General features: G+C 34.1%; 1 protein-coding gene across 2 annotated transcripts in view; it reads right to left on the reverse strand.

The window, feature by feature from the left end:
* TMTC3 (transmembrane O-mannosyltransferase targeting cadherins 3) overlaps nucleotides 1-27,462 on the reverse strand; it is a 103,925-nt gene that overhangs the window by 64,780 nt on the left and 11,683 nt on the right. Inside the window, exons 3-10 of one of the 2 annotated variants that reach the window (XM_029955357.1) lie at nucleotides 23,957-24,175; nucleotides 21,946-22,045; nucleotides 18,115-18,230; nucleotides 17,511-17,683; nucleotides 12,535-12,787; nucleotides 7,157-7,305; nucleotides 5,037-5,157; nucleotides 2,738-2,849 (exon numbers count right to left, since the gene is read on the reverse strand). In XM_029955357.1, the coding sequence (XP_029811217.1) occupies nucleotides 2,738-2,849; nucleotides 5,037-5,157; nucleotides 7,157-7,305; nucleotides 12,535-12,787; nucleotides 17,511-17,683; nucleotides 18,115-18,230; nucleotides 21,946-22,045; nucleotides 23,957-24,175 (1,243 nt within the window). Of the gene's footprint in view, nucleotides 1-2,737; nucleotides 2,850-5,036; nucleotides 5,158-7,144; nucleotides 7,306-12,534; nucleotides 12,788-17,510; nucleotides 17,684-18,114; nucleotides 18,231-21,945; nucleotides 22,046-23,956; nucleotides 24,176-27,462 lie in introns of both variants that reach the window. The other variant, XM_029955356.1, reaches the window with a different exon arrangement.

Below are 27,462 nucleotides of genomic sequence, written 5' to 3' on the forward strand. Positions count from 1 at the left end.
AAATTCACTGCATTACTAAGTGCATACAAAAATAGAGTAGGTAGTCTTTGCTCTTATATAGCTCATTTTTAAAAATGTCAAATAAATCTATATAATTTATTTTTATATATTTTAAATTTTAAAAATTTTTAAGTTTTTAAATTATTTTTTTAAATGTTTTTTTTATTTTTGAGAGAGAAAGAGCATGAGCAGGGGAGGGGCAGAGAGGGAGACACAGAATCCAAGGCAGGCTCCAGGCTCTAAGCTGTCAGCACAGAGCCTCACATGGGGCTCAAACCCTTGAACTGTGAGATCATGACCTGAACAAAAGTCAGATGCTCAACTGACTGAGCTATCCAGGTTCCTTAAATCTATACCATTTACTACAGAGATCAGAAAGTTCCTTAGGAAAAACTAAGAAACTGAAAAAATTAATTATAAAGTAAGAATTTAAGGAGAGAACAAAGAAACCGGTAGTTTAGATAAACAAAATTATCAGTGAGGTATTTACAATGTTACTGACATCAGTCCAATCACTCTTAGAAAAGAAGTAGGTTGGGGCACCTGGGTTGCTCAGCTGGTTAAGTGTCTGACTTTGGCTCAAGTCATAACCTCACGGCTCATGGGTTTGAGCCCTGCATTGGGTTCTGTCCTGACAGATCACAGCCTAGAATCTGCTGCAGATTCTGTGTCTCCCTCTCCCTCTCTGCACTTCCCTCTTTCACAATCTATCTTCTCTCTCAAAAATAAACATTAAAAAATTTTTTAATAAAAAAATAAAAGAAAGAAGTTATATCTACTTGGATGAAAGACCAAGCAAATTAACACCCACTGAAATCAGGTTCTTAAAATTATGCCAAGGAGATTCAATTTTCATCAATGAAGACTTCAGACACAAGGATAAGGCAGCCCTACTTTCTCAAATAACTAAGATAGCAATTAGATATCCTACAACACATCTAATGAAATGAAAGACAAATTTCTAAGCAATTTCTTGTATGTTATAAAGGTTTAAGATTCTAGAGATGGAAATAACCATTAATGGAGTAAATTTAAATCTGAAAAACAGACAAACAAAAAGAGTTAGAAAAGCAGTCAAGATATAAAAGGCAATGACATTTAAATGACTTATAAAAAGCTTAGGATTTCGAGGAACAATCCTGCTATTATGAGTGCACCATCCAAACCAACAGTAGCATGAGTCTAGCAGCCACCTTTAATTCAATGTAAATGAGAACTGGCAAGTATTAGGCAATTTTGTGCCTAATAATTCTTTTTCCATCAACAAAGAAGCTAAGCATTCTCACACTGACGGCCCCGGCATCTAGGCTGCTTCCAGTATTTCCTACCTACAAAATTATCTGTCAGTTCATATAAAAAGAAAAATTTATAAACACCTGAAAACTTGTAAATACTCTTTAAAATCATTTCCATATTGACAACATCAAAGTTGAACTCAAACAGTTTCAAAGATTTCGAAATAGATAAAAATGAAATCAAAATAAACCTTACAGAATTTTAGTGTTTCCTGACAAAAATCTATCCTTGTCCTGTAAAGATGTTTATGGAAACTGTATTCCATTGGTAAACATTTTATCTTTGTGAATTGGAATTTTTTTAAACACTTGTAACCATAAAAAAAAAAATCACAATATCTCATTTCATACAACATGTACATCACCTTCTCAGACCACTGATACTTTATATTCTTATTCTGGCTAAGCAAGAAAAGCCTTCAGACTCAATATTTTACTTTTTTAAAGTAACTTTAAAATGTTATGAATCCCTATTTATGTGCTCAATTGTTCCAAGGTTTTGTATATACTTGTTATTCCGAAGTTTTACCCCTAGTCCTGATACCCCTTATCTCTAATCTTATATAAATCTATCTGTGCATGTCTAACATTGACCAAAAAAAAAAAAAGACTTTTGATGTTTTTCCATACATGCCATTTCATCTATCAAATGTATGAAGAACACAACTAAAAAACAAAGAACAAGCTAAGATGTCTCTAATTACCAAATTCAATGTTTCTAACTTTATGTACTTTTTCAAGTACTTAACATATGTACAGGGAAAAGGCAAAGAGAGAGGGAGAGAAAGAATCCCAAATAAAGTGCTTTACCTGTTGTCTTAGCCCATGGCTTATTAGAAACAGCAATTTTGAGAATATGGTAGAGAAGCCATACTAAAGGAAGTATCAACACGTATTCCAAAAAAGGCAAAAAGTGACAACTGACAATGAGGGGAAAAATTATTTCAAAACTGAGTGCTTGTACCTGGCAAAAGTATACTCCACTGAAATTGTTTATCAGTACCACCCAACAACTCTGCTATGTGTAAAAAAAAAAAGTCTAAATGTCTAAATGCCTAAGTAGCTCTAACATAGAATCCAACTCAAAATAAGCCAGCATTGAGCACTACACTATTCAAGTCACTTGGAATGAAGTTTGAAAATAAAACCCTGCTTTATTATCCCCAAATATAATTCAAGTTTTACAAAGAAATTATTCAAATTGTTTTATTAATTAATAATGCTTGTCCGACTTTGGCTCAGTTATGATCTCACGGTTCTGGGTTCGAGCCCCACGTCAGGCTCTGTGTTGACTGCTAGCTCAGAGCCCAGAGGCTGTCTTCAGATCCCGTGACTCCTTCTCTCTCTGACCCTCCCCTGCTCATGCCGTCTCTCTCTCTCTCTCTCTTTCAAAAATAAATAAAAACATTAAAAAATATTTAAAAAAAATTAATAATGCTTACCTGGCTGAACATGTGTAGCCTGTAAGAAGTATTTCAAAGCTCTCTCAAAGTTCTTTTCATTTTCCAAAGCATGACCCACATTATTCCATAATTTGGCATTATTTTTATTTACCTTAAATACATAAGCATAGATAAAAATTAGTTACAATTAAAAAATACAACTCAAATTAATGCAAATATTTATTTGGTATACCATTAGGAATGGAGTATTCTACAGAAATATCCATGAATGGTTGAAGGTGGTCAAAGGAACAGACTTTCAGTTACAAGATAAATAAGTTCTATGGATGCAATGTACAACATGGTGACTATAGTTACCAATGATGTAATGTATATTTGAACGTTGGCAAGAGAACAGATCTTCAAAATTCTCATCAAAAGAAAAACATTGTAACTATGTGAGGTGATAGATGTTAACTTACTGCAGTAATTAATTTGTAATATATCCATAAATCAAATCATTATGTTATACACCTTAAACAAATACAAAGTTATATGTCAATTATACCTTACTAACTTGAAAAAGTAATTCAGACTTTCTCCCAAAAAAAGAAAAATTTGTGTGTGTGTGTATATATACACATATATCTCCAAGTAACAAAGATATTTGGTATATTAATAGAAATGGAGTGTTCGTCGAGGTGTTCCCTAGAGATGAGAAAGGAGCCAAATGAACACAGCTTCACTAAATTTACTCTCTCCTTCCTTTTAACATCAATATACTAAAACCACAGCAGTATGATTTTATATTTTAAAATTTTACTAAAACTTTTATTTGATCAAAGCAGCAAGGGGTGTTGGCTGGCTCAATCAGTTGAGAATGCAACTCCTAATCTCAGGGTTGTGAGTTCAAGTCCCACACTGGATAGAGTTTACTAAAAAGAAAACCAAAAAACAAGCCACAGTGCTGTTTGAAAACTCCTGCTCTTTTTATATTCTTTTGGGAGAGAAGGTATTTGAAATATTTAACACTGCACTATTCATTTTTTAGGCTTATTATAAAGCTATGTGTATGGTCTATTATGGTCATGGGAACCCTGAGATTAAAGTTCTACGCCGATCCGTGCTTTCAAAGTTCACTGATGATGGGCATGGTGTTCCTGAAGGAAGAGGAGAGTACCTGGCCAAGGAACTAACTTCAGTGACTAGGGCTGTGGTTTTGAGATTGTCCTAGGAATAAGGATAAGCAGAATTCTTAAAAATTATGGGTCTCCACTGGTATTTCTGGAATGCAGATTAAGAAGAATGGTAAAGAAGTCTTCTATTTACAAACTTCTGAGCTAGAGGAAAGCATGGAGTTACTGAGACTAAAGGAGGTCATGTGATATTAAACTGATGTCAACTCAGGAAGTCACATTGACTACTGGAATGAGGCAGTATTCTAGTAAAGCCAGGCAATGGGGAGTACACAAATAGTCAAAAAAAAATGTAAGAATTTATAGATTTGAAGAGAAACACCTGAAAAACAAAATCATTGCTTTTAACTTTTACAAAAGCCATATTTTATGATTTTTAAAAAGACCTTATTCTCAGGTGTTGTCCATTCTACAGAGATGCTTTACCACTCCTTTCAGCCAGTTCCTATCTAAACTACCAAATTGTAACTACTGGTTATCTTTCCATATAGTAAGGTGCCATTTTTTGTTATGGATTTTATTTCATTGAATCTAAGATGTCATCAGCTCTAAGACTCATGATTAAGAAAAAAAAGTCACTAATATTAAGATGCCTCTCACTGTAAGATTTATTCTGGTTTTAGAGATGTTAAAAGATGAAAAGAAAAAGTGCATTTTCAGAACTACTGAATCATATATATAAATTCTTAAATAAGAATTTTCTTTAATGTTTATTTTTGAGTAAGAGAGACAGAGCATGAGCAGGGGAGAGGTAAAGAGGGAGGGAGACATAAAATCCAAAGTAGGCTGAGCTGTCAGCACAGAGCCTGATGCGGGGCTTGAACTCACAAGCTGTGGGATCATGACCTGAGCCGCAGTCGGACACTTAATCAACTGAGCTGCCCAGGCTCCCCTATGGTATTCTTAAACATTTTATTATCATTTGAGCTTACAACAAATGTATAGTATTTAGGAAATTATTCATATATGCTGTAGACACAACTAAGTACTATTCAGAGCACTGGTTACAGTATATATTATATAAAGAACAAATTTTTATTAGTTTTTTGGTGAAGTACTTAAAATAGACAGTTAACTGTCTAATTAAATGTAAGAACATCTTACACGTGACTGGAAGAAATCATTAATGACATAATTTTCTGTTATTCTGGGTAATACTTTACCTTCAAGGCTGACATAAACAATGTATATTCAGACTCCCAATCCCAATTTCTGTGGAGTGTTTTTAAGGCATGAGTAAATATCACCATAGACAGACAAACCCAGGATAGCTTTTTTAATGCACTGTTTAAGAGAAAAAAGCAAAATAAAAACATTGCCTATATCACCAGAAGCATTTTACCTTTTAGAATAGCGGTAATAAATGTGCTAAATATCCCCAAATATCATGTTTGGATTCATTCTAAGGAATGAGGATGATTCTCATAATCATTCAACTTCAAAGGCAATACCAACAAAATTAAATATTATGCACACTACCTTCTACTTCAGTCTTAAATTATATTAAACATTCCACAATTTGTCTCTATTTCAAAAATTCTGTTTAGATTTAATGATAAACTGATAAACCAATTTTTAAGTATGACTTTCTTTTTGGGGCCTTTACTTACAACTTGAATATATTTTTTTAATATTTTATTTATTTTTAAGAGACAGGGAGACACAGTGTGAGCAAGGGAGGGGCAGAAAGAGAGGGAGACACAGAATTGGAAGCAGGCTCCAAGCTCTGAGCTGTCAGCACAGAGCCCTACGAGGGGTTTGAACCCACAAATTGCAAGATCATGACCTGAGCTAAAGTTTGATGCCCAACCAATGGAGCTATCCAGGCACCCCACAACTTGAACATTCTTAATTATGTCTATCAAGGGTCACCTTGATCATTGGCTGTACTTTTAAAATTTTTGGCTTACTGAGACTGCATCTATACCACAGATTATCCCAATATTCTTCAGATATTTTTACATGCTTAGCTAGAGTTACTTATGGATAAGTCATAGTAAAACTAACTCTTTATGTAATAGGTACAAATTACTTATATAGCTTTAGGCTAATTATCTGGGACTCAATTCCTCATGTATAAAAAGGCTGTATTTCAATAATCCCTACACTCACATTCATTGCTAATGTTCTCTGAGTCTGTTTTTGTCTCAGTAACACAGTTCAACTTCTTTCATTTTGACAGATCCACTTAATCAGCATAAGAGTGCATGAATCAGAACGAACACGAACACTGGAAGCAGTAAGATGTAAATGTGAATCAAGACTCTACTGTTTACTAGCTGTGTGATCTTAAGGTAATCTGGTTCAGTAACCTGTATGAGCTTCAATTTTCAAATGTGCACAACAGAGTTAAGGAATGTTAGATTAAATGAGAAAACAAATCTAAAGAGTCTATCATGGCTCCTGGCATGTGGTAAGCACTCAAAAACTGGTATTGTGATTATAAATCGATATATGGGTAGAAGTTAAGAGAAAAGGCTTGGTAGATGTTAGCAAAAACTGTAGACATAGATGAGATCATCCAGAGAGAATATGCAGTGTGAGAAAAATGGCTCTGAACAAAACTCTGAGAAATAAATATTTAAAGAGCAGTTATAGCAAAAAGAATCTGAGAAGATATTGAGCAGAGATGAACAGACATGGAAGAGAATTAGGAGAGAGACTTTTTACAGATGCCAGGGAAAGAAATCTTAAATACAAGCAATTTAGTTACTAGGATGCAATGATACAGAGAGAAGACAGAATTCTGTATGTTGAAGGATAACTAGGAAGTGAAAAAGCAGAGTCAGTGATCATTTCTTGCATATATATGTATGAATATTCTTTTCCTTGATTGTTAGTTTTTACAGGACACTAGGACATGGTAGTTATGATGAAGATAGTAATGATATCAAATTACATATTGCTTACTATATGGATTTTACATATATTAAATCATTTTGACTCATTTAAGTAAGACTATATCATAGTTCACTGCATATAGAAGTGGCATGGTAATTTGTAACTTTAGTCTCAATAATATCCTTGTTTTCATTTGGGTCTAACTCAAAGTGTGTTATGTCTCAGGCTTATGACAAAATGATACAAATAGAACAAAGAACACAGGATGAGGTGAGTGCCATGGAGCTTTCTTAACTTGAATTACAGAAAAATGAAACGATCAAGATGAAAAATAAAATGGTATGAAAGTATGATTTATAAAACTAAACATTTTCAATACTTAAATGTATCACACTTAATTCTATAGTTAGTAAGCATTAAATGAACTAACATTTTAATGCACCTTTTGTTTGAGATTTTCTGCCACCCATGGGCTACCAAAATACAGAACCCCATGCTAGGAACATATAATACTCGCTCAGCAACAACAAATCCAACTGGGAAGAAAAGGTTTGATGCAGGAATAAATGGTAATGCCATTAGACAAAGTGCCTGCAAAGAAAAATAAGATATTTTACTAAAGAAATAGGAGGACACTCATCAGTTAAACCCAAATAGTTTGTCATTTAATTTGAACACTGTATTGGTGGACCATTTTTAGTAATACTTTAAACATATTAACGTGAACATAAGGAAGGCAACTTAGGGACAGTAATAACAGACATCAGGTCACCAAAGTGAGATCAAGCTAGAACTCACAACCAGGGCTCATCGAATTAAATAAAAAAAATTGGGGGAGAATATATCTAAAATAAGACAATAACCTTTATACATCCAACTTATGTATGTGTAGTAAAAATAAACTGATAAAGATGTTAACAGGTTTTAACAAAACAAAACCAAGAATACCAGTTTTTATAATTTTACTACTGTAACTATTCACATCATCTTCATAATTGAAGAAATGACACAAGGTGTACAGCAGATAAGAAACTAGGCTACTACTTCTGTAGCCCAGCATTACTTTGCATAACATTCTGATGGATCACATACATTTGACAGAGGCTTAGTATATATATAAAAATAAAACTGCCCCCATTAAATAGTAGACTTTTATTGTACAAGAACTTCTAAAACTCTACACAGTACATTGAAATAAAACTTAAAAATGCTTGCTTAGATTGTTCTTGCCATTTTGAAAATGAGTTAACATATGGTCCAGATTATAAAGCCATTAAAAAGGTAGGATACAAACAGCTAGCACACAAATAACTTGTGAGAGGAAGTTGGTTGTTACTAGGAAATCTGTTTCTATGAATATATGCTTCCATATTTTGTTACCCTAATTCATTTTATAGTATCTAATTGAAAAGCTATGCAAATTGTTCCTCCAGCTTCAGAAGTCTGAGAGTCTTCTAACAGTTTGAGAGGAAAGACTGTATTTTCTTTATTATACTTTATTAGTAAAATATATAATATATACATTAAAAAATACTTTCTCCATATATCACAAATTAATGACTTGTAATGAGGAAATAACTCTAAAGCACTACCAAACTTCTCAGATCATGCTAATTTATAGATCTGAAATTTTAGTGGTTTTTGATCAAAAAGGTAAAACATTAAGAGTAAATAATTCACTTTCCATTTCCCAAAAGTGCTTCATAAAAATAACCAGCTAGCTGTAAAACAGTGAAACAGAGATCTTCCTAAATATGTAGTCCTTTTCTAAAAATAAGCAAACATTAAAAAAAAAAAATTCATGGCTTTATAGCAATTTTACTTATTTAAAAGAATTAAAAGTGTTAAATTCATCCAAACATGCATTGGTTATCCTGCATAAGCTACATACACAAAAGGCAATTTCACAAAAGACCTACCAGTTCATAGATAAGGAATGCCTCTAATGATAACTTAATCAAAAGTTCTAATATGTTCTCTACTGGTATATACCAACCTAGGTAACTATGGCTACCATAAGTTCCTTCTTCAGTAATATAAAACTCCCTTTAATAGAAACAGTGTTAGGGGTGTCTGAATGGCTCATATGGTTAAGCATCTGACTTCAGTTCAGGTGATGATCTCATGGTTTGAGCCCTATGTAGGGTTCTGTGCTGATAGCTCAGAGCCTGGAGCCTGTTTTGGATTCTGTCTCTCTCTCTGAGCCCCTCCCCCACTTGCACTCTGTCTCTTAAAAATAAAAAACATTAAAAAAATTAAAAAATAAAAGAAAAGATGGTAGTGGAAAGCTCAAAGAGTTTGGAACAAATCTCTTTCACTTCTTACCTTTTATGTAACATAAGATTAATGACTCATTTATCTTGTCAATCAGTGTTTCTTCATAAACAGGGATTAATAACTATTTATATTGTTGAGATACATGACATTTTATTTAAGAAGTGCTTAACATGGTATCTGGTACTTGGCAGGTACTCCTCTGACCTACTTAATCCCTTCTATTGATCTTCAGAAAATATCACCATAAAAAATAACATGTTTAGGACTACCTTACGGCAGTTATACCTAAGGTCACAACTGTTCCTTTTTTATATACATAAAATAAAATTTATATAAATCTATGCTTACTTCATTGGCACTACCATACTTTTTTTCAGCTTACATTACATAAATTATTACTTTATTTGCCAAAACTTTAAATTCACCCAATCTTCCTTATTTTTCCTTTCTTTTAGCAGAACCTCAGCTTTAGATGTATTCTACCATATATCTGCTTTGTATTTACCTGAGCAACAAAGCACTACTAGAGGCAGTCCCAAAAAGAGAATAGATTAGTATCATCATAAATTCGTGATCATCAACTTCAAATCGAATCTTAAGATTGCTCAGAATTTCTAGGTTTCTTTAGTAGGCTCACTCCCACTCCTATATTTTAAATCTTGATTACTCAAACTTCTGATCCATGTCACTTTCAGCAGGTGACTGTACTTTTGTACAGAGAAACCTAAAGCTGTAAGACAAGAATTCCTTGGATTCCCTGCTCCTATACATACAAACGTCCACCTTCATGTGTATTTCCATCCATTCTGTGACATAAGAGGTGTCTCCATCTACCTCAGGCCAAATCTGACCTCTATCTACATTGCCCTTGCTCCTCACAAATCTCACAATTAAGCATTCTTCATTTACTCAGCCACCTTGTAATCAACTGTATGCTTCCTACCCATATTTAAATATGCTCTTGTTTCCTCAACGTTAAATATCTCCTTTGACAACATATATTTAAGTTACCTTACCCATCCATTATGTCCTTTAGGTGTAAAACAAGTTCCCACACTCTTAGGAAAGGACTTTTATAGCCAAGGTAACAAGTAGCTGGGTTTTTTTTTTTAATATTAAAATTTTACATAATATATTTTATTTTTTTTCCTCCATAATATTTTATTGTCAAATTGTTTTCCATACAACACCCAGTGCTCTTCCCCTTAAATGCCCTCCACCATCACCACCACCTCTTTTCCCCCCTCCCCTTCCCCCTCAACCCTCAGTTCATTCTCAGCATTCAATAGTCTCTCAAGTTTTGCATCCCTCTCTCCCCAACTCTCTCTCCCTCGTTTTAACCCCACTTAACCAACAGTTCAAATCAACAAGTATGTTTTTGCAAATCAACCCATTAATGATATCCCCTGCTTCTAAAAGTCATCCAACTGAGTACGCCAATGAAAGTGATTCTCCTACTTCTGAAGGTATACTAAAGTTAGATCCTCATACTTGCTCCAAGCTCTACATGAGATCATCAGTCTGTTACACTTGAAGCGTCATAGTATTCTCCCACTTATGTAGTAATAAATTGAAGTTTGCTCATCCTTTAAGATATTCAAAGTTGAGTTACCTTACAGGTTATCTACACTAGCAATCTTCACATCCTCATCTCCTAATCAAATTTCTCCAAAGAAATAAATTTCATTTAAGTTAGTAATATACCTAAAAGAGGTCAAATATGACCGATCTCACTTTTCTGCTTCACAGCATCTGTTAGTGATAATCATTTCATTGTTCTTGAAACACTTAACGTACCTTTCTGTCCACTTGGTCTGTCTCCTACTTAGGTTTATTCTTCTCAACACAATATCTAAATATAGAAGTTCTCTTGTTTGTTTTTTTAATTTACTTCTATTTTTCTTCTCAAGTTAGTTAATATACAGTGTAGTCATGGCTTCAGGAGTAGAACCCAGTGATTCATCTCTTACATATGACACCCTGTGCTCATCCCCAAAAGTGCCCTCCTTAATGCCTGTCACCCATTTAACACCCTCCCATCCCCCTTCGACCCTCAGTTTGTTGTCTGTATGTAAGAGTCTCTTATGGTTTGCCACCCTTCTCTGTCTTTATCTTATTTGTCCTTCCCTTCCCTTATGTTCATCTGTTAAGGTTCTCAAATTCTACATATGAGTTAAATCACAGGATATCTTTCTCTGACTGACTTATTTTGTTTTAAGCAGGCTCTGCACCCAGTGTGGAGCACAACACGGGGCTTGAACTCAGGACCATGAAAACAAAACATGCACTGAGATCAAGAATCAGATGCTTAACAGACTTAGGCACCCAGGTACCCATCAAAATAGGAGTTTTTTTAAAGACCTAATTGTAGGTTTCTTTTCACTCTATCTAGCCCTTTCAAATATCTACTGAGGAAGAATTAAGACCAAATACTTGAAGGTATTGATTACATGTATGGATTATCTTCTATTCTGTGCATCTAGAATGGTAATAGCTGGTTACTATTGTTGAGAAAAGTGACAAACCCCCCGTTGAGAAACTATAACCTCCCCCATAGACTTTATTAATCACATCCTAGTTTCAATTAGTCTCTCTATGCCAATCAACCAAATTTTTACGTGCAGCTTAGGCATTTCCTCTGAACTCTAGGCACCAGGCGTTATTCAAATTCCCCACTAGGATCAAATTCAACAGATTAAAAAGTAATAATAAATATGATCTTTCTCCCAAACTCTATATTCTTTCAATCTTCTCTAAATATCAGAGATTAACTTCAAATTTTCCCAAAATGCCAGTTCCCTGGTAACCAGGGCCTTGTACTTATTGTTATCACATTCTCAGGGCCTAAAATGCTGCCTGGAACACAGAATACAACAAAAGGTCTTTACTGAATGACTACATTAACCTAATGAGTACAGCCAAGTATGATGTTTTTGTGAAATATTAAAAACACTTTCTGGTATATAGCAAATCCTCAAGAAAACATGAAAGATTATTATTGTCTTCAAAAATTAGAAGAAGAGAAAATAAAACTGTTAGAGTGACAGAAAAGTAAGAAATTTATAAAGAAATACATCTCTGCATAAGACTTTGTAAATAATCAGAGTCCTCCGAACACCGTAAAAAATAACTCAAGGAATAATGAAAGTCTTACTAATGAGAACTAAAGGGCTATATGTTTCTAGCTATCTTACGTGACACTCTTCTCTGTGTCAAGAAAACAAAGTATATAATATGAATTTCCTCATAAGAAGTGTATAATCTACTTGTATAAAGAAATAGAAGATAATGATGCCAAAAGTGATGCTTAATATGAGTTCCTACCAATAGAAAAATTCATAACCAGTTTTTACTTTACATGCTGAATACATGTCTGCATATGAAATACTGATATGTATTAGATAACCTAAAATAAATTAATAAATTAGGGTGATGTTAAATAAACAAAAATGCTGTTTCTAAGAAGATACTTTAACAAATTAAAGGTGGTCTCTACATCAAGTGAATGTCATATCATCTGAAAAATTAAGAATGTTTTCTTACCATTAAAACAGTCTTGGAAGAATCACCAGGGTATCTGAGACTGAATACCCCCAAAGCCCCCAAAAAGCAAAAGAAAGTAAATGTGGCAAGATTTCGAATATCTAGAAATGACTCTATAAGTGGTATTGTTCCCATGGTCCAATCACAGCAGAGTTCCGAAGGATTTAATAGAAGCCAAGCATTCAAAGGAAGGAGGTAGTTAAAAGTAAGCTGCCTTGTAGGAGTTGGACTTACAGCAGCTGGGTTATCAAACCTGTATAAAGATGGAAAAAAGTTAATCTAAAACATGTTTTAAACACAAAATATGTAACATATAAATAAAATACCAAAAAGGCAGTATTTCATATGTAATCTCACTTAACATGACAAAATATTTATTACGAATACGTCATACTCACTGGAGTTCAAGCTGTCTAACCTTTATGAAATATCTAGTTGAGAATTTATGAAAAACAGTTTGAAGGGCAACTAGGTTACCTATTTTTAATTTACTATTAGAATAATTCAGATGTGAACTCTGCAGAAGTGCTTTCACTAAAGTTCACTAAATTTCCTGGTTAAACATAAAAAGAAGCATTTTAATAGATTCATTGTTTTAGGTGTTGTATGAGTGCTTCTGAGAACACGAACCAATCTTTTCTTCTGCACTAAATGCTAATAAAAATTATGCTTCTTAGAAAGAATTAACTATGTTTTTCTTTTGTGTCATGGACAGAAACTATCACCTATGAGCTGATGCAAATTCTCTGAAAGGAATAATAAAAATAATGCTGAATCTGAGGGTAAAGACGGAAATATAAAATATTTTTTACAATTCAATCTCTTTCCTATATTTTACTATTTAATAGAGTTGGTTCAAATTAGCATGGCTAGACTCAGAAGTAAAAATTTATGAAGTTAGAAATTATTCTTTAAAGAAAAAAATGCTACTGGAAGGAATAATTATGTGGAAATGTTAAGAAGGAAGTGTTTAATGTCAGAAAATAATCTGAATAAAATTTTATTCTAACCACGGCCAGCAATGTATTATCATGGATAGCACCTGAACAACAGTTTGGTCTTTTGTTAAAAAAGATCTTGCATGTAATGTTACTCGCTTAAATAAAATTGGAGAAGGAACTAGTATAAATTTCATTTCACTTTTTTTTAAGTTTTTTTTTTTTTTTTGAGAAAGCGTGAACTGGGCAGGGGCAGAGAGAGAGAGAATCCCAAGCAGGCTCGGCACGGCTCTGCACTGACAGCACTCCACTTCACAAACCATGAGATCATGACCTGAGTCAACACTGAGAATTAGACGCTTAACCGACCGAGCCACCCAGATGCCCCTATAAATTTCATCTTAAATTTTACTTGAATAAGGTGAAGTGGGATAATGCTAAATGTTAGAGCAGGAAAACAAGATATGTAAACTGTTGGATTCAGTGTAACTTTTGCTTCTAGTCTTAAAGGAGTGAAGAACTGGACAAGATACAACACAGTGAGAATCGGGCAAAGAAAGAATGATACCTGAGAGAAGGAAAACAAATGAGGGACACCTTGCCTGGGAAGTTCAGCACGTGGACAGAGCTGTGGGGCAGTGGGGCAGTGGGGGAGAACCCAGTGGAGCCCAGGAGTAGCCCTGGGGTGTGAAGATGGAACTGGGACCCCCAGGAGCCCACGGGGGTGGCGTCAGCGGGGAGAGTAACAGAGAGAAGGAAGATGCTGATAAGGAGAACGCAGGTCTGTAGAGGTCTCTCCCCAGTTTGTAGCGCTGATGAGGACTGAGCAGCACACATGTGAGGAAACACTCCAGGTCAGTGCAGTGGGCTGAACCATGCCTCTCAAACATTCATGTCTACCCAGAACTTCAGAATTTTTCCCTTATTTGGAAATAGGTTCTTTGCCAGTGTAATTAGTCAAGTTAGGATGAGGTCATACTGGATTAGGGTGAGCCTTAAACCTAATGTATAATGACTGCAGTGATACAGCAACCTATCAAGGAATGCCAAAGACTGCTAGCAACCACTAGAAGCTACTAGGAAAGAAGCATGGAGCAGATTCTTCCCGAGAGTCTTCAGAAAAAACCAGCTGTGGCTGACAGTTTGGATGTGGCCTCCACCACTGTGAGAGAATTAATTTCTGCTGCTTTAAGCGACCCAGTTTCTGGCAATTTGTTACAACAGCCTAGGGAAAATAACACAGTTAGGAAAGTACCTCTCAAAAGAATTATATAAAAATTCTCAAATATCATACAGAGCTAGGAATAGTTCTTCTGCATGAAAATCTGCTACATCACAGTTAATCAGATAGAATCAGTAGTGGAAGAAAATTAGCCCTATCATAAATGCTGCTGTGGTATCCCATAACAAAGCTCAAGAGCAAGACTAGAAGATGAAACATTTCTCAAATAACTAAAGGCATCCCAGAATAAAGCTCTAAAATATTTGTAGGAATATATTAAAGTAAAAGTCACAAAGGGCATCTACTAAAAAATTGCTGGGCATGTGAAAAAGTAGAAACATACAATGAGGAGAAAAATTATTCAATGAAGAGAAAAATTATTCAATCTAAACTAGGAAATGACACACGCAAGAAAATTAGAGGACAAGGACATTAAAGTACTAGAACATGTAAAGACATGGAACATATAAAAAAGGCTTAAACAGAACTTCTAGAGATGAAAACAATGTCTAAAATGAAAAAGAACTAGAAAAAATTAAAGGCAGACTAGATATTGTATGAAGAAGATTTGTGAACTTGAATACAGAGCAGAAGAAACTATCCAAAATGAAAACAGGGAAAAAATAGTTTGGGGAGGGGAATAAACAAAGCATTAGTGTGACAACCTCAAAAGGCCTAATATACATGTAATTGGGGTCCTAGAAAAATATTTCAAGAAGTAATGGCTAAAACATTTCTAAAATTTACATAAAGTAAAACCTATAGATTCTAAGTTCAATTAACCTAAGCACAAGACAAACGAAGATAAACAAAACAGTAACGAGAAGTTTGTATCATTTGATCACCTTCACCCAAATTTTGTTGTAAGTATGTGCTTATAGGGTCGTATAATGCAGCATAGGGACTACAGTTAATGATACCGTATTGTATCTTTGAAAGCTGCAAAGAAAGTAGATCTTAAAAGTTCTCATCGCAAGAAAAATATTTTCTGTAATTATGGTGGTGATGGATGGACATTAAGTAAACTTACTGTGATAATCATTTCTCAATATACATATGCTAAATCATGACACTGTGTACCTAAAACTCAATTACAGTGTAATTGAGGCATATATTGAGTTATGCCTCAATTAAAAAAAATAAAAACAGAAAAATGACAGAGAAAATAATAAAAGCAGGCACGGAGAAAAAGACACACTATATGCAGAGGCATAACAATAAAGATGACAGAGGCTTTCCCAGGGAAAACAATGCCAGCCAGAAACTAGTAGAGCAACATTTTTAGAGTCAAGAATGCAAAACAGTCAGTGTGGAATTCTAAACTCAGGGAAAATATTTTTCAAAAACAAAGGTAAAATAAAGACAGTTTTATATACAAAAGCTAAAACACTTTGGCATCAGCTGACCTACAGGTCAAGATCTGTTAAAGAAAGTCCTTTAGTCACAAAGAAAAACAGTACAATATAAAAATCACATTAAATTATGTAAATAGCCAAAATACCTCATTTAAAAAACAGATTACCTGACCAAACAAAAAAGGAAGACCCAACTATCTGCAGCCTATAAGATCTCAACTTTAAAGATATTGCGGGCGCCTGGGTGGCTCAGTCGGTTGAGCATCCGACTTCAGCTCAGGTCATGATCTCCTGGTCTGTGGGTTTGAGCCCCGTGTCAGGCTCTGTGCTGACAGCTCAGAGCCGGGAGCCTGCTTCAGATTCTGGGTCTCCTTTTTTCACTGTCCTTCCCATGCTCACACACTGTCTCTCTCTCAAAAATAAATAAGCATTAAAAAAAAAAAAGGTATTGATAACAGTGCCTGGGTGGCTCAGGTGGTTAAGTTTTGACTCTCGATTTCAGCTCAAGTCACCGGTCTTACCGTTTGTGGGATGAAGCCCCGCGCTTGGGCTCTCTGCTGACAGCCCAGAGCCTGCTTTGGAGTTTCTTTTTCCGTCTTTGCCCCTTCCCTGCTCTCTCTCTCAAAATAAATTTTAAAAAAACTTAAAAAAAGATACTGATAAAAAGTAAAAGGATGGAAAAAGATAAACTATGTAACTGTAACAAAAGATAGATAAAGTGGATTTCTGAGTAAAGATTATAACCAAGGATAAAGAAACTCATTAATAAAGGTAAAGGGATCAATTCATGAAGAGGATATTATAATCCTAGATGTTATGCACTTGAAAATAGAGCTTTAAAACACATGAAGTACAAACTACAAGGAGATTAGACAAATCTATGATTACAGTTAGAGATTTCAATGTTTCAATAACTAATAGAACAAGTAGACAAAATTCACTTAAACTATGGAAGACTTACCACTTAACAACCAATTAAGTTAAAATAATTACATCATTAGGTTAAAATCATTATTTTCATTTGGTGGTTTCATGAGTGTACTCAGTATGTCAAAATTTACTAATTTGTACATTATAAATATACGCAGGTTTTAAAATATATTAATTATACAATAAAGCTGTTAAAAAACCTCAATGTAGAGGGGCACCTGGGTGGCTCAGTCAGTTAAGCAGCCACCTCTTGATTCCAGCTCAGGTCATGATCTCACAGTTCATGAAATCGAACCCCACATCAGGCTCTGCGTTGATGGCATCGAGCTTGCCTGAAATTCTCTCTCTGCCCCTCCCCAGCTTGTGCTTTGCCTTTTTCTCTCTCTCAAAATAAATAAATAAGTAAACATGAAAAAAACCCCAACTCAATGTAAATCAAAGACTTTTTGGAACACTTCTATTATAATCACTCAACATTAAGAGTTAAAGAATTTAAAAAAAAAAAAAGAAAAGGAACCAGAATTTCCATACCTGGTAAATACTGGAAGTTGGGACTGAATGACCTGGACTCTAATCACAACAAGTAGTAGTGTACTGAACATCAAAACAATGAGTTTTATTAGTGTCTGCAGCATAGACAATGGAATACTACTCTTTCCACGGAAAAACTGTCCGGCTGTAGTATATAATAATGGCAAAGTATACTGCAAAAGGGAAAAAAATAGTTTTAAATAACACCACAATGTTTCAACAATGCAGTACATTCAAAATGCAAGATTAAATTGACTGTAATTATAAAACCAGTATGCAGCAATTTGTGGAACTGATAATGAATAAAACGGAGTCTAGTAATCTTATTCAGTAATAAATCATACTGGACGGTGTTACTGTGTACATTTCCAAATTACCTAATGATTCCATTAGTGAAATTGAAAGAGCAGTCCTAAAAAACTGAAGGAGTTATAAAATGTTAAGTAATTCTCAGTGGATATGAGGACAAAATTTCTTGCAAATTTTGGTATCATTACTGGTAAAGACACCAATTTATATAATGACACATTTAGAAAACAAGTTTATCTCATCGAATTCAAATAGGATAAAAGATAGCAACAATAAAAATTGTATTTCTTCTTACCCCCTGGGCAATAAATACTTCATACACACAGCAAATTCCCACAACTGTTATTCCTTGTTCTTTACACAATGTTGCAATAGCAACTAAAACCACTGTCAAAGCAATTGGAGTCCATACTGCAATTTAAGAGCAGAAAAATATAGAATTACACAAAACAATTTTATAGTATCATAAACAGATATTTTAAGTTATACAACTATTAGACATTACTAAAACCTTTGATTCTGTATTCACATTTGTGTTATTTCCCATTAACCTATACTTTGTATGTCAAAATGTATTTAAAATATTGTAAGTGATTTTTGCTTTATATACCCAAAACAAAACATCAAAATGTATAACTTGAACTAAAATATTTTTGTAGAGAGGAAAATTATCTAATGAAATGCTTTAAAAAAAAAGTTTATTTATTTTGAGACAGCATGCACGCATGCATGCACAGAGGGAGGGGCAGAGAGAGAGAGAGAGAGAGAGAGGAGGGGAGGGGAGGGAAGGGGAGGGGAGAGGGGAGAAGGAGCATCCCAAGCAGGCTCCATGCTATCAGCACAGAGCCCAGTGTAGAGCTCAATCTCAGGAACTCTGAGATCATGACCTGAAATGAAATCAAGAGTCCAATACTTAACTGCTGAGCCACCCAGGCACCCTGAAATACTAATTTTTAAAATTAGGTAGGGTGGTCAAGCTGGAAAAGGGAAACTTAAAGGTTGCACTGTCATGATTAATGAACTACGTATATGAAATGAAGGCAAATCTTTAAAATTATTATATAGACATCTATATGTTTTGTATCTGTAATTTATTAAAAACTTCAAACTGAAAACTACTGAGCAAAGTAGAGTAACATCCTTATTTTAAAGAGTATAAAACCTGAAACAGATTAATAGAATTTAAATTAATAGTATTCTTTAAAAAATTTGAATCAGAGGGGCACCTGGATGGCTCAGTTAAGTGTCCAACTCTTGGTTTCAGCTCTGGTCATGATCTCATGGATTTGTGGGCTCAAGCCCTGCACTGGGTTCTCTGCTGGTAGAGCAGAGCCAGCTTGGGATTCTCTCTCTCTCCCTCTCTCTCTGCCCCTCCCCTTCTTGCACTCTCTTTCAGAATATATACATATATTTTAAAAAACATTTGCATTGGAATATTCATAAGTTTTACTTAAATAGAAAACCTACTTCATCAACTTTAAGCACTATCAACTAGTTAGTAGTAATAATTTGAGTAAAAAAGAATGAATTGTGATAGTAATTCTCAGAGTACCTTGCTTTATGACTTTGGAAACTCTTCTTAGCTTTAGTTTTTGTATTGTAAAATATGATGTCCAATTCTTTTCTAGTTAAAAACCATTTTGTAGTATAAATGTGACCTCAGTTTTATTTATTAAGAATGTTAATCAGAGCAAAATCTCAAATGAGTGACTGAAATCCAAGTATAAATAAAAAATAATTCATGAATCTGATATATTTTCTTTTTTTATTGGGCTTAATACAGAAATTCACTTATTTTTGAAATTGTTTTCAACTTTAAAGTCTTTACAGATTAAAAGTACTGAAAAAAAACTACTCAAAAAACCTTGAAACACTATTGGAGAGACACTGTATAACAGTATTCCTTTCCTCAAAAAAATATGATATTCTAGTCAGATCAAAACCATCAATACGAAAGTAGTAGATTATACCAAGGAATGAAATATGCTAAATCCATAAGAAATTCATACAGGAAAGAAATCAGTAGGTGATTATTTACAAAACAAGCTGAACTTAAGTTGAACCTTAAAGACACACACACACACACACACACACACACACACACGAAAACTGGGGAACAGGTATGCATGAGTAGAGGAGGAGGGAATAAGCTTGGAAAATGAATGACAGAATAGTATGAATGGATATGTATGAATACAATAAAAATTGGTGGGAAATAAGGGCCTTGAAAAGATACTTTGAAAATATATCAAATGGTTTATATAATCAGTTTAGCATATATTATTTTAGTCTCAATATCACTCTAATGGGTTATGAGGGCAGATGTAATCATATGTGTTTTAAGATGAGGAAAGAATTTTAGAGGTCTAAAAAAACTGCCATGCACAATAAAGAAATGAGGACTTTAACTTGGTTCTACCAACAGTAAATTCAGAGCTTCTCACTAGTTAGGAATTCTGCTCTGAGACAGAGAAGGCAGACAGTTGCATTCTTTAACGTTAGGTTCAATCTCAGCAACAATAGCTCTAATGAAGGTTACTGAAACCAGTCACTTTAGTTCTACAACTTTTGGTGATTATATTACCATATCAACATATACTTTGATTTTAGAAACAGATCTCTAGGAAATAAAGTTACCACGTGTGATTTTGTCTAAAACAAGTCCTCCTGCTAGATACACTAACAATATTTTAAAAATGTACATGTATAAATACAGAATCAATTTCATTCATTAAAATTCATTCCCATTTCAAAATATAGGTTTGTTAACTGATTTTTATTTTTGCATGTGTGAAGATAAAAACTTTTAGCAATTACGTATTTCAAATAGTTACGTATCTACTACATTTTGTGGAGGAGAAAGATAAATAGTCAAATAAACAAAGATGTATTTGTCAAAGGGTGACCTAAGTGTTATAAGAAAAAACAAGATGAAGGAAAATAGAAAGGAATGGGAAGATGACTGGTAGTACTGACAACATCTGAGCAGAAACCCAAAGTAACGGAAAGGAGCAAAGGTCCTGAGGTGGATCATGCTTTGAAAATGGGTAAGGGTAATGAATAGCTTAGAATTTAAAGTGATCGAATAATTACAAATTGAAAATCTTTGTAAGGACTATACATTAAGTAATGAATGCAAAAAATGATGGCAAAACTGTTTATGGTCTCAAGTGTACAATTGTGTTATGTGGAATATGAAGTATTATGGAAGTACTATGAGGATAGAGAGAGGTCAAAGCAGGTTCAGCATTTTTTAAATTAGAATTTAATTGGTGACATGGTCATTTGCTCAACAAATATAAACTGAACACCTACTGTATACCAGGAAACATTCCAAGAAACAGAGATAGAAATCTACCTATATTACAAATCTATGATGTCACTAAAGGTGTTTGGCTAACTCACTTTTTCCATTATATAATCTAATATAATCTAATTGATCCCTTATTATCAATACTTTGGATTTATAGTGTTAAAATTCTCCAATGCAGAGAAAAAAAATCAGAGTTAAATTTTAAGATCAACCAAATACATGTTATTATTACGGAAACCCTCTTTCATGCCTACTGTTCCTACATCTAAAAAATCATTTTTATTGCCTGGAACTTGTTTTCAGATAATACCTGGTATCACCAGGATTAATGATCTAATGTGTACAAAGCATTTTCCAGGGTGGGCCACATGGTAGGGACTCAATAAATAGCTGAATATGATCATCACCTAAAAAAAGTTATATTCTAATAGGCTTTCAATGTTATCTAAACAATGTAATTCACAGCCCTCACAGGTGTTATTATAGAAAGACAACTGAAATGTTGGTACTTCTATCTTTGATAGGTAACAACAGATGATACTAGAAATGACTCTAAAACTCCTATATTCTAGTGTAAATTTTTTAAGTTAAATCAAATATAGAATGTTAGTCATGATAAAATATAAACTGCAAGCAAAAATAATTTTTACTATTGACCATGTTTCTTATCATGTTCATATGTCCATGGGTGCTGAAGTAGCATAATATACAAAGATAAAGCCAAGTGTGGCATATATTTTATAAGAAATGGAATAAATAAAAATTACTTATCAAATTTTATACCTACAGAAAAAACAAATGTTAGACACTCACCTATGGAATTATCTGGTCCTTTTGATTTGGTATATGACAAAAATGCAGCTAGAAAAAAGATAGATGACAAGAGTTCTGCTCTTCCTACAACGCCAGTTACCTAAAAGGGGAGATGGAGCGGAGTTCATATTAATGAAGAGCTTCTTGAAAATTTAACTACCACATATACTAGGAACAGCACTTTAGAAATTAAATTGCCATAATTTTTCAAGCACACGGTTCAGTTTCTTAGACATTCTTTGAGTGCCCTCGTCTGGTGAAATCTGTGTATCTTCCATGAATTTACCAGTGACTATAACAGTTCTTTTATTATCATCACTATTTTGAAATAATTACATACTCACAGGGAGTTGCAAAAATAGGTACGAGAAGTCCTGTGTACTGTCTACCCAGCTTCCGTAAATAGTAACATCATACATAATATTAGTACAATATCTAGAGTAGTTCTTAATTTATAAAAAAACAACCTAAGACTTTCTTACATATTTTCTTAATACAAGTGTTCTTAAAATATAAAAATACCGTAAATTCAGTAAGTTCTATCTCAAAATAAATTTATCAAGATAATGAACTTTAAAAAGTCATTTTAAATTCTAAAAATTTAAATATAAAACCCTCAAACCTCTTCCTTTAAAGTATGTCTGAGTGCCTCAGTCTGTTAATCATTGACTCCAGATTTTGGCTCAGGTTGTGATCTCTGCTGTCAGCACAGAGCATATGTGGGATTCTCTCTCTGCCTCTCCCTCACTCACACGCATGCATCTCTCCCCCTCTCATAAAAAAAGAAAAAAAAAAAGGGCCAGTGTAGAAAAGGTTTGGGGGGCACTCTGGTGGGTCAGTCAGTTAAGCACTGACTCCTGATTTTGGCTCAGGTCATCTCTGCTGACTGCGTGCAGCCTGCTTGGGATTCTTTCTCTGCACTTGCCCCGCCTACACTCTCTCTCAAAATAAATAAACTTAAAAACAAAGTACTCTTGGGAGGCCTACATGGTGTCAACTTTTGCTCAGGTCATGACCTTGTGCTCCATTAGTTTGATCAGAGCATCAGGTTCTGTGCTGACAGCTCAGAGCCTGGAGCCTGCTTCAGATTCTGTGTCTCCCCCCTCACCCTTCCTCCCTCACTTGCATTCTCTCTCAAGAACAAACATTTAAAAAATTAAAAAAAAATAAAAAATTAAAAAATTTCTGAATTCACTATAAAATTTAAAACAGCCTATGATTTTTATAAACATATGGAAAAATATCTGTTCAATTAGACATAAAAAGGTTCAAAACAGTGAGAGAGACATATACATCATTTGTAATACACACACACCCCTTCTAATACACACACATTCACTCAGAGTTTAAACAGAACACATTTTTGCTTACAACCAAAAGCTCATAACAAAGCAATTGAACAGAGTCCTCTTTGCTCTGTTGTGAGGCAGTTTTGGGGTTTTACTTTTTCATGAAAAATAAAGTTATAGTTTACGTATGTCTTGGGAGGTAGGGGCTGACAGACAGACATATTGGCAACAGCAGAGACAGCTCACAATTTTGAAACACATGGCAAGAGACAACATACTGGGCATCATTGTTTGTTAGGATATGTTGATGTTTACATATATTCTGATATATTTTCATCCTTTACTTAAATTTGTCTTATTAAATATTTCCTATCCTTTGAAACAATGCCAAATGGACAAGTATTTTTAATCTATATTCATAAAAAAACAATTAGCAAAAAAAGATGTATTAATTTATATTTTACATTACCAATCTTGAGCAATTATACCTTATATCCTTATATAATGTTCATGTTTCAAAACTTGTTTCAAATTTAAAAATTTTATGAAGTATGAAGTTACTAGACTCTGTAGCCGAGAAAGTTAAGACTTATACTAATTTAAAAATCTTTGAATATTTGAATTAAAGCCACAGTTACTTTTTCTTAAAAACATATACCATTATAATCATTACATAGGTGTTGTTGAAAAAAAGGAAAAGAAAAAAGTTTAGTTTTACTTACTGCTTCTGTGTGTATTGGGTGCACTGCAAAAAGTAAAGAAGCAATCACACTACTCCTGTTGTCCAGAAAAAGCTTGCAGACTTTAAGAAATATCACACTAACCACAGCATGAAAAATCATATTTAGGAGATGATATGACATTGGTTTTAGTTCACTAAACAGATAATTTAAGCGAAATGTCAATACTGTTAGGGGTCGGTAAGACTTGTGGCTTCTCTCCTGAAAAGAAAAAACAATCATCATCATTAAAGTTCCATGGTCCTTCAGGGCACATAAAGTGATCGCTGCATCTACTGTTGAAACTAGCAATAAAATAATGAAATAAATGCTCCAAGGGTAACACAAACATAAAATACAGCTTTGTAATCTTGTTTTCCTATTTCCTTAGTTCCAAAACAAGGCAATTTCCTTTCCTAAATATAGTGAAGAATCAACAGTAGAGGAAGAACATTTGACTTTTAATTCCTCTTCAACACACAAATTAAAAATAAAAGGGAGGGTACATGGGTGGCTCAGTTGGTTGAGTGTCCAGCTTGATTTCAGCTCAGGTCTGATCCCAGTGTTGTGGGATCAAGCCTTGTGTGAGGTTCTGCACTGAGCGTGGAGCCTGCCTAAGGTTTTCTCTCTTTCTCTGCCCTCACTCTACCCCTCTCCCCTCTTGCATGCTCTCTCTCTAAAAATAAAAATATTAAATAAAATATAAAGTAACAAAAATATAGTAATAGCGCTGATCAAATTAGAACAAAGGATTCTCTCCAAAGCCTATATCCCCATCTATACCAACACCTGCATTTATATAACTGCTGGGTAGATCTTCAAAAGGAAATATAAGAATAGAATGCTTACCAGTGCAGTTTAAACAGTGAAGACTCAAAATGATACTGGCTAGTTGTTTTATAAAAAGTACCTTTGTAATGTATACCTGAATATATTAAGCCAAAAACTCCCCAAATACTACACAGAGAGTAATACAAGAGCAAAAACTTTCTTAAAATTAGAGAAGAGATACCTTTATAGTCTCTACTGGCAAGAAATCAAATTTTATATGAAGTTGCTGAATTTCTTTACAAACTAGAACATTCACTTAGCCAGAAAAGTTTTACCATAAGACAAAATCAAACCAATTTAAGAATAAAACACAGGTCAAAATCACATAAAATATTATCCTAGCTATTTTTAAAATTTTATGTAAGGGTATTCAAACTCAGCTTCTTTGATCTCATACCTCTTACCATATTTTGCTGGGACTCTTATATTATACCTGCAAGTTTTTCATCCCTACTAGGGAACGTTAAGAACCACAAGGAACAAGTATTTCTCAATTTGAAAATAGGAACATTTTAGCATTTGTACTGTCTAGACACACCATGAGTGTTGTCTACTTAGAATGTTCTTTGCTGCTTAATTTCTGCACATCATTCGATTTAGCTCAGGAAAACAAAACTTTTTAAGGCACTATAGTGAACGGACATGATTTGTATCCAAAAAGCAAAAAAAAAAATAAAGGTTCTAGAAACCTTTTGAGAGCCTAAAACGTTACTCCAGTTCCACTGGGGCATATTTGCCAGCTAAATGAAGTCTGAAAACACAAGGGGAATAGGTTGTTTTTAACTGCAATACATGAATGTTTCATCAGGTCTAGTAGATAGCCATAGGTAATGGCCAATTAAAAATAGCTTAATTATTAACATAACTAATTACAGTATAATCCTGGATTGCAAAAGTAACTTGTTCTGTAAGTATTCTGCAAAATAAGCAAATACTTGTCATAAATTTTAACTTGATAAAAGAGCCACATCTAGCAACAGTAATATGTGACACTGAAAGTCACATGATCACGACTGAGCCAACGGTTCTCTCTCTCTCTCTGTGGGATTGTGGATGGTCATCTCCCATGCTCAGATGCTTGATCAGGCTGTTTGGCAGAAATCAGTGATGTTTCAGAACTTTAGAGGTGACCACAACTGGCACGAGTGTCCTTTCTGTCACTTCAAAGCACCTATGTACAGTATTTTGCTTTTCTATACAAGAGTAACCTTAGGAATGCTTTGCTTCATTCTAGGTCACGTTGCCTGCACATATAGACCTTTTCCTCTTCTGCCTTATTGCCAGTTTCATTAAATACATTACATTAAATATAATAAGAGTTTATTAATACTGTACTGTAGTCAGTATCTGTGCAAACATATACAATGGCTCCCACGCAGAAAAATGTTGAAAAGAAAGATGGTGAGAAGCTGGAGATGATTATGGTGGACATTAAGAAGAAAATCATCGAGAGTATGGATGAGGCATGCAAGTGGCCAAAATTGCAGGATTTTATGGGAAGTCTACATCTGCATCTTGTCTACAGAGGAGAAGGAGAAAAAGGTGGAGGATTCTCTCATCAATGAGCTTAGGGAGATGTGTAAAATGTGGAAACAGTGCAAAATTTTATAGAAATGCACCACACGAATAAGACTGTAGCAGTGTGAGTGATAAATCTGTTTAATGACAATGCAATGTCACACTTCCATGAAATGCTCGAAAGGAGGCAAAAGCAAGTGCCAATGGATAGGTTCCTTGTCAAAGTTGCACAGATAAAGATTCCACTGAGCCAATAGACAGCAGTGATTCCCTCAGTGATGGTGAAAGATGTCTTCTCTTCTTCTCTTATCTCCCTCACACCAGCCACTAAACTTTTCAAAGGTAAGTGCAGGCTAGTTTGTTTTGCTTCCTATGTTGTATTTTCTTAATTTTGTATTATATTACAGTATTATAATCATTTTTATATGAATATTTTGGGGTTGTGGAACAAATCATCTGAGTTTCCATTCTTTTTTGTGGAGAAATTTGCTTTGATATAGAAGTGCTTTGGATACAAACATGTTTCTGGAAAAAATTATGCTCACAAACCATTTTACTATATTCATATAATTAGTAATTTAAAATACTACTATGACAAATAATCATTAGCATAGTAGATAACAGATTTACTCTGTGAAAGTACAGTTGAAACAGCTAGTTCTATTACAAACAAAACAATATAGATCATTATTAAATTCAGGTATATTAAATAGAAAAATAATTACTCAGAGTGTTAGGTGGCAGTAAAAACATATGCATGAATATAATGAGTGAATTAGCTGACAGTTCCCTGTTAATGTGAATCTCCATATAGCAATGGCAGTACATAGTGCGACAGGATTATTTGCAGACTTTAACTTAGATAGATATTTTGTAGGTCAATGTCAGAAGAGAGTGGTTCATTATAGCTCAGTGGTTCTCAACCATGGCTGCACCAGAGAATCACTTAGACAACTTAAGAAAACACCCAATCCTCTACCCCCCAAAATCCCAGAAAAATAAAAATGTGAACACACACAAAATGAACAAGACAAAAATATTGATGGTTACATCCCTTCTGAGATAACCGTAACTAACAAGTTTGAGTAGAGCCTTGGTAACATTTTTTTGAGTGCCCCAAGCAACTATAATATGCAGCCAGATTTATAATCCACTGAACC

This window comes from Suricata suricatta, chromosome 10 (genome assembly GCF_006229205.1).
Source record: "Suricata suricatta isolate VVHF042 chromosome 10, meerkat_22Aug2017_6uvM2_HiC, whole genome shotgun sequence".
Lineage (NCBI taxonomy): Eukaryota > Metazoa > Chordata > Mammalia > Carnivora > Herpestidae > Suricata > Suricata suricatta.